The sequence below is a fragment of the Lolium perenne genome, chromosome 6 (genome assembly GCF_019359855.2).
Source record: "Lolium perenne isolate Kyuss_39 chromosome 6, Kyuss_2.0, whole genome shotgun sequence".
Taxonomy (NCBI): domain Eukaryota; kingdom Viridiplantae; phylum Streptophyta; class Magnoliopsida; order Poales; family Poaceae; genus Lolium; species Lolium perenne.
In genome coordinates, this window is record NC_067249.2 from 149261379 (window position 1) to 149272164 (window position 10786).

Sequence of the window (10786 nt, forward strand, 5' to 3'; positions counted from 1 at the left end):
ACTTTTGGTGCATCCTTCTCAACAAAAACTATCCTCATTTTTGCTGTAAAGCATCAAAATTAGCTTTCGTATGAAGGAAAATTGACTGTAGCTGAATAAGAAAAAGGTTATTTTTTTTGTTGCACTAGGACATGGTTGCGTGCTCTAATCGTTGCATGCATGTGATTAGAATTTTGGTCTAGCTTTTTCTGGACAGTTAGAGTTTGGAGCAACTTTTTCCATCACATGTGGCACCGCCTGCTAGAGTCTCTGGTCACATTAGGAAATAAAAAGTGGTGCGCACGATCAAACCATCCTAGTCATTCAATGTACCCAATCAATATTCATCTGTCTAATTTTAGCTTTGTAATGCTTTAACAGGAGAGAGGAATATTTGGTAGCGAAAAGATAAGATGCCAGCAGAGAAGAATCTCCAAAGGAAAATACTACATCTTTGTTTAACTTTTTTAGCTACGCTCTTGTGCCAAAAATAGGAATAAAAATGGTGCAGTCCTGCAACTACTGACACTGTCTGCCAACTGGCTCACGTTCAACTAGAAAGTAAAAAGGAATTCGATGGTGTGATGGTGTGTTATGTGCTAAGTGCATCCAGCTAACCTAGATGTGGTTTGACCCGCACGAATCTTTATGTGTTCCATCTAAGACTAGTCACAATGCATAGTATCATATAGAAGTATCATGCGTATGATACTACTACATGTTACTATCTCCACAATGCATGGTATCATATACTAGTATCATAGTCTCCATATATTAATTGTTTTGTAGAATCTCAATGCAAATATATGTACAAGATTTACTTGACATTAATTTTTCTAGTAGTATGTGCTATGATACAGTATCTACCTATGATACTAGTACCATCTCTCTCATCCTTAATTGCACTGCCACATCAGCATTTTGCATGCATGGAATGCATGATACTACCTATGATACTCCCATTGTGGGTAGTCTAAGACTAGTCATAGTGGGGAGTAACATAGAGTAGTAACATGGTGTATGTTACTAACCTATGTTACTACCTTCATAGTGGGTAGTTACATATATGTGGTGTCATGCATGCCATATTTATTAGATTGTAGACTCATCTTGTCTTGAGAAGTGTGATGTTATGGTAACATAGCTAGTTACCACCTCACTCTCTTTCTTCATTTATTGACATGCCATGTCACCAAAATGCTTTGGAGTGTGTGATGTTACTACCTATGTTACTCCCACTATGAGCAGCCTAATGGTACATTGAGAGTGGGTAGCTATATATATATATGGGTGTGGATTTAATGCAAAGGAGGGTAGCTACCCCATGCATGTGGTCCGTTGATCCTTGCTGATAGATTCGTACCATCCTAGGGAATCTCTCACATGGTTTGACCAAATTAGGCTAACGGATTTGATTTAATTAGGGCATGTTCTGCTTACCGTAACGACAAACGTGGATGGTAGACGGCCGTCTTCAGGAAGCTCTTTATGTGTGACTACCTTTTTGCTTTCCAGATGCACTTTATTTTTGTAAAGCTGATCCTACATGCTTTTCTGTCAACTATACCGGCCCTCACATCTTTAATTCAGCTCAAGTAGTCAAGTTGTAAGCTTCACGATCAAAAGCTGAACAGAATAATCGTGGGGGAATATATAAAGATGCTTACAAAAAGTTGCACCATGCTCCTAGCGCCTAGTAAAAAGATGAAGTAAACGTACGAGTTCTGGGGTTATTATTTTGGACTTGCCCTTGCCTATTTAAGCAGCGCTCGTGGACTTGTACACGGCCACAACAATCTGTATCGTTTATTCCCCACCACCGGTCCTTCCTAACTTGAGGCAGCAAGCTATGGCACAAGGAGGCAACGATGTTGCGGGAAGGTACGTGTACCACAAAGATCTTCTTTCATGTACATTTCCGATCTCTGTTCGACGTAGATCTATTAGTTTGCCGTAATCGATCTCTATACTTACATATGTTCTCTTCCATGTCTATGTAATTAATGGGAAAAGATCGATAGGCTAAGTAATGATAAAATATACCACCAATAATAGCTGAATTTTCATAAATTACGTTATAGTTCTCCCGCAGGACACTAGAGATTCGTTGTTTTCCGCCGCTAGGGAAGCTGTTGCTCGTTTTAGGACATCCTTCGTCCAGCCATGCATGCTGCCGCGGCAGCGTATTTGCGCATGGCAGCGCTATCTGGCACCTGTGGCTGGTGCCGCAGCATTATGTTCCACCGCTGCGCCACTGTTTTGGTATTGCAAGGTAGGTTGGCGAACCTGCGTTTTCTGTCCACTGTTACAACTGTGGGCATGTACTGGATAGCGAGTATAAAGTGAATCATGTATTGCGACGTACCAAGGTATTAGTAGATCGCGATGGAGTAGGTTTTTCCGTTGGATTATCCATGTAGTGAGTATAATTTCTCGTTATCATTTATTTCGCAGACTAGTAATCAATTAATGTTGTTACAGCTTCCCTGTTGGTGTGAAGTTGCCATCGGCGTGGAACTATGGTGCAATAGAAAGAGCCTTGCGTGATTCTGAAGGTCGGCAACAAGAAAACATCTTTGAGCCGGTCGTGACGACCCCATTTGAATCAGCTACAGAAGCTTACGAGTTCTTCAATATGTACTCGTGGGAAAAAGGATTTGGCATTCGGTACGGCAGATGCAGAAAAAATGGCTCTGGAGGGCGAAGCATGCAAGACATCGTCTGTGCTTGTGAGGTATCCTAGTGTAGTTATTCTCCTCTGATAGAGCTGATTCCCTCTTAATAGGACGAGCATTTTTTGTTTTCAGGGAAAAGATGATAAGGAAGGATCTCGTTCAGCTAGATGTGGATGTCAAGCAATGATAAGGTTGCACAGATCCGAAGACGATGGCTGGTACATAAGTAAGGTTGTGACTGAACATAATCATCCTTTGTCCATAAGCTGCGGTGAGCGACGACAATGGAAATCACACAACCGTATAGATGAGGGTACTAGAAATTTGGTTAGGCATCTCCGGGCAAACAATGTGCAGATATCACGAGTTTGTTCTATCATAGGTAGTGTACACGGGTGTAGTTCATACGTCCCCTTTAGTCGCCAGTCCATTAGGACACTTTGTGCGAAGTTAGCGCAGGAATCAATCCAAAGCGATATGGAGAAGACGATGAGTGTTTTTTCCCAAATGGCAGCCGAGGACCCAAAACTAGTAGTAAAAATGCAAGTGGATGACGAGCAGAGAGTGAGAACTCTAATTTGGTGTCATGGAAAAGGGCGTGATAGTTACAAATGTTTTGGCGACGCCATTACCTTTGACACTACTTATCGCACAAACCTGTACAATCTGCCCTTCGCCCTTTTCGTCGGAGTTAATAATCATTTTCAGACAACCATTTTTGGGGGCGCAATGCTAACGGAAGAGACAATTGAGTCTTTTCGTTGGGTATTTGCTTCTTTTGTGGAAACCATGGATGGACAAGCACCACTCACAATCCTGACGGGTAAGTTATTAGTTGTCAAGTTAGATTATCCAAAAACGGTATTGTCAATTTAGGCTGTGGTCTAATAAATCGAATTTTTTATATTAGATCAATGCATGGCGATGAAAGGTGCTATTGAAACCGAGTTGCCAAACACCAAACACAGATGGTGTAAATGGCACGTCCTAAAAAAAGCTAAAGAATCGTTGGGCCCGATATATAGTCGTGTTGCTGGCTTCAAGATGGTGCTGCACGAACTTTTGGATGAAATTGTGAGTGTTCATGAGTTTGAGGAACGTTGGCAGGCCATGCTCGTTGAGTACAACTTGCAGAACAACAAGTTTCTCGGTAGAGCATACGAGAATCGGGAAATGTGGGCCAAGGCTTATTTCCGTGAAACTTTTTGTGCTGGAATGACCAGTACTCAGCGCAGCGAGAGTGCTAACCATATGCTCAAAACATATGTGCCACGCTCTGCACCGATGCATCTGTTCTTGTCACAGTACAACAGGATGATAGCGGACAGAGTGGCGGAAGAAGGAAAAGAAGAGCACGCCACGAAACAGGTATAAAATGCATTCCATACAAAAAGGCAACAAAATTACATAAATAAATTCCCAAAACACTGCCGCATGACATTAGCTTTTCCTTTTACATTTGGTGTTTAACTTGTAATTGCAGGTGCGACGAGTGTTGCGAGCAGGAGTGCCGTTGGAGAAGCGAGCTGCTCAGTTCTACACTAGAGCAATGTTTGATCGATTTTCCAAGGAATTATTTCGGTCAGGATCTTTCCAATGTGTACCACTAGAAGATGGTGAATCATACGACGTTGTCATGCTGTACGCAACTAGATCAGATGGTGGGTTTGCATCTTTCAAGGTTAGATGCACCTCAGATCGGATGCAGTATTTGTGTGATTGCAAAAAATTTGAGCATTCTGGCATGCCTTGCAGACACATACTCAAGGTATGCACTTTTTTTAATAAAATTTGATTAGCACAATTAACTGAAATGTTGGTTTCTTTTCACTAGTTTATTGTTGATATTTCTATATTCACCACAGGTCCTAGTTCATGAAGGAGTTGGAGACATGCCTATTGGTTTGTATTTGGCTCGTTGGGGCAAGGAGGGTTCAGTGCGGTATTCAGACATGGATGGTAAAGTGTCTGATCTTGTATCCCGTGAGGCCCGTCTGGCATCGTTGCATAGTGCTGTGTACGCATCTGCAATGGAACTAGTAGGCATGGCCATGAAATCTAGGCCAGGTGTGGAGATGTGCATGGGATTTCTCGCGCAGGCAAAGGAGGCAATATCTTGTTTGATCGTGAAAGATGCAGCCATCCCTGGTCTTTCCAGGGACAAAGGTAGCACAGATGTTCACGAAGAAGGTGAACAAGAAGAAGCCGATGTGATCGTTGCCCCCCCAAAAGTAAGATCACGTGGACGTCCAAAAGAGAAGCGCCTAAAGTCTTTTGGCGAAGCAATGGCTGGGAAGAGGAAATTGTCTGCCTCTGAAGGTGTTTCGAGGGTGACTAGGAGCAAGGTGACATCTTCAGCTGGTTTATCAAATGCTGCAAACAACCCACCGGCGAGGTGCCGTGTTTGCTATTCAACAGAGCACGACGTTACTGGCTGTCCTGAGAATGAAGAACCCCTGCCAGGGCCAACAGCTCGGAAGTGCCATCTATGTGGCGAATATGGCCACTACAGGAGCACTTGTGGAAGAAAGTCTAGTTATTCTCGCAACAATTAGTTCACCAGTTTAATTTCTTTCGCTGAATTATCGAGACAATGTTACACATCCTTGTAAGATGTGAATTTACTTATGTTTGTTATATCCGAAGAGTGTTGTAATAATTTAAAATTATGACTTATGCAATTTGCTTATGTTTGGTTTATCTGACCAATGATGTAATATTATTTAAATTAATACTTATTTGCTATGTTCGTTGAACCGTTCACAAGTGTGTGGGAAAAGAGTGTGTTCTGCATATTGTGAGCTCTCATTCTTCTAAAAAAAAAAGCTTTCACCCCGCTATATAAATAAAACCGCACACATGCAACTCGATACAAGGTAAAAAAATAACCCCACATGGCCAAATAGATATAAGGTGATGAGGAAAACTTCTTAAAAAGCAAAACTAAGATCAAACAAGAAAAAACAAGAAAAGCAGAACTTGACACATAAAATAGTAGAGCATGTTCGAGAGTTATCACTACTCCACGACGCCCCCACCCACCCACACACACCCGACGGTAACAACGTGTTGCGTCGTTGAGAAGAAGGGTCAAGGGTTTTCACTGGGATCCCTAACACGGCGAAGTAACCAAAACAACGCACCATGAGGGTTACAATAGCCTCTTGTATTCCCGCTGTTGGCACCAAAGTGCTGACCTTTCTCTGTTGCCCTCATAGTGCCTACGAGTAAGGCCTGCCGACTACGATATGGGAGTTGCCTTTGCCTAAGCACCACCAATAGCAGGACCCTCGAAGTCCACTCCGCAACACCGACGGACAAAGATAAAGACCATCACCGCCACCACGTCGCTCGCCCGAGAGTCGCCCGTGCAATCCAGCTACCACGGGCACCACGGCGGAATCCACGACCTCCAGCACATGGAGCAACAACAACGCCCCCGCGCAAGCCAGTAAGTTGGACTAGTTAAGTCCGCAGCAGATTAGGGCTCGCTAAGACGGCAGCTATCGCCTATACGAGGAGATTCCGTTCGCCACCGTCAAGGCGGCCACCAACCGGACGCAACAATAGTGCTAGTCATGCCCCGGATCATGCCCGACTAGGTCCGCATTCGCGCTGCAGCCTAAAGGTCGTCACCGCCACCTTGTCGTACCTAACCAGATGAACACACTGGCTTTGGCCAACTTACCCTAGATTGAGTCCATACGGGCCTAGATATGACCCAGCAGCCCCAGCCATAGCATCCATCGCCCACCGCATTGTCGCCGGCCCCATCGTCGACTCCGCAGACGCGCCGCAATTGCAGCCATGCGTAGCCATTGGCTCTACCGCCCACTGACCTCGCCACCTAGACGTGCAGCACTAACCCGACTCCATCAAGCCGCCGCTGGACCAAGTTCAAGCGCTGTCGGCATGCCTCCAGACGGAATAAGCAACCTCTAGTTCAGGGGCGGACCGCGTCAACACCACCGTGGGAGACGACGACAAATGCCTCGCCACCGGCGGTGCCGACCGAGCTTTGCCCGGCTACACCATGTGGCGACGGGGATGGGGGAGGGGCGGAGCAAAGTGGCCCGGTGGAGGTGCGTACTAGGGTTCCTCCATGTCGCCTCACCGGGGCAAGGCGGGAGGGTACTGTTTTGCTTCCATGATTTGCGTTCTATCATGAGCTCTCCTTCTGACAAGGGCTAGATTCCTTTTGTACCGTTGGTGGGTTTTTTTTTTTGTTATCTTGCCGTTCTTTATAAGCACTCGACCATGGTTGAGATCGATCTCATCCACAGAACACTTCGTCTGAGCAGTAGCTCTCTTCCTCTACGTGTCTAATCTTAGCATACAACCACAGTAGCTCCCTTCTTAGTTAGCTATGGCTGCAGCATATTCGGCAAGCTCCAGTTCTAACAATGGCTGCTCATCCAGCCGTTTCAGTTCTTCCTTCGTTGAGCCTGCACCAGGAGAGCCAGTGCTGAAGTGCGCGTGCGGGGACGAGACAGTCACGTACATCTCCAGCAAGAAAGCAACCGAGGGGAAGACTTTCTTGAAGTGCAGAACCCAGGTTTGATTTTGAATTTCGAAAGTTTATTTTTGTAACGTTAATTAGTTCCCCTATGATTTTTGTTCATTCATGCATGTTACAACCGGCATATAGGTAGAATGAAATTGGTGTATATCTGACATAATAAATTCCAGCAAGTGTAAGACGATAACTAGTAGTACTGCAGAAGAACGGGCAAAGGCAGCAATTCTTACAATATACAGCTAACAAATTCCTTACCCAAGCAAGATACTCGCTTGTCGTAAATATAAAACATCACAGATTAGCTGATAATCAATTCTAACTTACACATAGCAGTAGTACACTGTGATGTCGATTCTCATAAACGGCCTGACTAAGCGACCTCGTCATCTGATAAAACGATTATTACCTCCTTCCGTTTGGCCGCGCTAACGGTCGCCGGTGTTGGCGGAGCCAGCGCTGGCGCCGCAGCTTTCGATGCTTGACGGCGCACCTCTAAGCCAGAGCTGCCGCGTGAGAACCAGGCATCAGATGGGTGAACTTGCTCCAAAAGTGCATCTTCATTTGACTTCGACTCTAGCGAATTTTCGATGGCGCGCTTTAAATGGTCCTCCTCTTCCACTGGTGGAAAAACAGGCTTCGGGTGAGCCCCAAATGTCGCGATGCTGCAGGAGCCGCGACTAATGGGGTCTTAAGTCGCGGTTCGTGTGGCGAACCGCGACCAAAGGCCTGGGCCCAGGGCGCACGGTGGCCAGCTGGTGCACGTGGGGGGCTTTAGTCGCGGTTGGGCTGGCCAACCGCGACTAAAGGTGCCCGAAGGCCTTTAGTCGCGGTTGGCCAGGCCAACCGGGACTAAAGCCCCTCCCCTATATATACCCATCCAGGAGCCAACACTTAGCCATTTGGAGCCATTCTCTTCACAAACTTCACAAGTGAGTGTTAGGTTTGCTTTTGGTTCCTCTTATGCACATAAGGTGTTTGATGAAATGCCCCAAGAGCATGAAACAAACATGATATGAAGTGTTGGAGCCACACTTGAGCTTTCTCATTTATTTTTTCCTCCTCGATCGCGGTTAGCAACTTGAACCTTTGATGTGTCATTGATAAAATATGCATGTGTGTGTAGTTCATTGTTTAATTCATATTGTTTGTAGCTAGTTAGTTTAACAAATGCATGATGCATGGTTAATTATATATTTTATATTATAATAATGCAGATGAATCGGCAATGGATGTACGGTAACCGACTCTCCGGCGAGTTCAGTACGGGTTTGAAAGATTTCCTCGTAGTGGCTAATGCGAACAAGCAGGAGGGTTTTGTTATCTGTCCATGTGTTAAGTGTAAGAATCAGAAGGGTTACTCTTCCTCAAGAGATGTTCACATGCACCTGCTTCGGCACGGTTTCATGCCAAGCTATAATTGTTGGACCAAGCATGGAGAAAGAGGGGTTATAATGGAAGAAGATGAAGAAGGGGATGATTTCAATGATGAAAGCTATCTTTCTCATTTCGGTGATACTTTCATGGAGGATGCTGAAGGTGAAGGGGAAGGTGAAGGGGAAGGTGAAGAAGAGGCACGTGATGATCCCGTTGATGATCTTGGTCGGACCATTGCTGATGCACGGAGACGCTGCGAAACTGAAAAAGAGAGGGAGAATTTGGATCGCATGTTAGAGGATCACAGGAAGGCGCTGTACCCCGGATGCGATGATGGTCTGAAAAAGCTGGGCTGCACACTGGATTTGCTGAGATGGAAGGCACAGGCAGGTGTAGCTGCAAGACATTGCAGTGAAGCCCCATTATTGTTCAACAGCGTGCACTCATACGAATCAATCAACAATGTAAGTTTAAGGACGACTCAACGAATGATACCTAGGATGTTCTCGTTTCGAAATGCGGTGGCTATGCCAAGTCTGAAGGTTTGCTTGAATCACTTTTAAGATGGATGATGATACAAGGAGGGGGTCTAGCTTGTCCCCAGTTTGGCACGGTCCTCTATCTGGGTTTATGGTTTTGTGGTTTAGGGTTATGGGCTTTTCGGTTCTAGTCTGAATTTGTGTGATAGTTATTCGGGCTAACAATGTGATCCGCCCTTCGACCGATGATGGGCCACGATCATCATACAGGGTGCCATACATTATGTGAAAGGCCGTCAAATTTCTCGAGCCATGCATCAGTTGAACGACCAAGAACCAATGTGGACACGCAGTGGATTAACCATTATTTTGAAGATTGTTCATGAACAAGCTAAGTGTCCCCCTATAAGGGATGGCTCAAATATCGTGGTGATGTCATATCATTCTTCGGTGCACTTTCATGTCCACACCGTATCGACATTTCTCGTAGCATGTATCGGTCCAACAATCATATTGACATTCTTCAGATGAATTGATTCCATCGATTTTTTGAAGGTTCATCTTCAAAAAAGTATGGACCAACCCTCCCACCCCCCCTAAACCCTAAACCATAAACCATTGCGGCTGCATAATAATGCCTTGCGGGCTCAGGCTTGTCCGCAGATTGGCATTGTCCTCGATTTATGGTTTAGGGGTTTCAGCCTTTTGGGTTCTCGATTTAGGGTTATGGTTGGTTTTTGGTTTTAGGGTTTTTGGTTATGGTCTCAACTTGTGTGGCACTAATTCGGCCAAACAATGTGGATCAATTGTTCAACCCTGGACTGCGCTCGATCAACTTCAGTATGTTGGCATCAAGGTTCACAAAACCGTGATATCAACGGCCATGTCGCCAATGCGTTCACGCATTGGTTTCTCCACTAATTTCAAGCTTGATCTTGAAGAAGTTTAGGCTCCCTTTATAAGGGCAGCCTCTATTACCGCTTAATTCCAAACTTCTTCAGTGACAAAATGAGTAGATGTAGCTGAAGTACAAAGCACACAGATTTTATTGCCGGCATGTTACGGACATAACATGTCTATGGTGGTTCTACAGACATTAAAGGGTACCTTACATAACAACTGCTTGAAGTCGTAAAAGTTCAGATAAACAGATACATAACAGGTAGAAGTAGCGATAAAGCTGGAGTTGCTGCACTAGCTTGCTTGATTGTCGTAGGACTTGCGCTTGCTTCCCCTGGTTGATGCATGTGCTTCATGTTCATCTTTGTGAAAGGTATTCTCTAAGGCTAACTGGCGTGCATTAAGTAAGTCTTGAATGCCCGGTGGCTTGCCACAGGCGTTTCGGTGAAGGTGCAGCAATTGGTACACGTAGTCGCACTTACCGCGGCATGCTTTGTTCTGCAAGATGTGGCAATCAAGTTAGCTGAGTAGAAACAAATTAGGGATAATGCTTGTACTGTGCATGAGGATAGTGCTGATGCTTACACTGCTGTTGTAGCTCCCCTCGTACTTCATTGGATTGCAAATTTTCCCACCCTCGAACCATCTAGCAAGGTTCATAGCTTGAGTCAAACTGCTATTACTGCAACAAGCAAACAGAATTGGCAAAAAAGGTAAGCAAGTCAATTTGAAAGTGTGCAACTAGGAGATCATAAATTAAGACAACTTTTACGGTACCCAGTACTCCAAAACGATGTGGTGGAGTTCCAGGCGTATCCGACCGTCCGTGATGTAGGACTAGCTTATATTGTTTTATTTTG

General features: G+C 44.9%; 1 protein-coding gene across 2 annotated transcripts; it reads left to right on the forward strand.

The window, feature by feature from the left end:
• The first annotated feature begins 1716 nt into the window (after positions 1 to 1716).
• LOC127307230 (protein FAR1-RELATED SEQUENCE 5) lies at positions 1717 to 5410 on the forward strand. 2 transcript variants are annotated; one of them, XM_051337961.2, is made up of 6 exons: positions 1717 to 1860; positions 2461 to 2713; positions 2787 to 3477; positions 3565 to 4022; positions 4138 to 4422; positions 4520 to 5410. In XM_051337961.2, exons 1-6 carry the CDS (start codon positions 1829 to 1831, stop codon positions 5207 to 5209), a joined length of 2409 nt encoding a protein of 802 aa, XP_051193921.1. In that variant the 5' UTR covers positions 1717 to 1828; the 3' UTR covers positions 5210 to 5410. The 2 variants fall into 2 exon arrangements, with proteins under 2 accessions (XP_051193921.1, XP_051193922.1); XM_051337962.2 differs by having other exon boundaries at positions 2787 to 2885; positions 3960 to 4022.
• The last annotated feature ends 5376 nt before the right edge of the window (positions 5411 to 10786 follow it).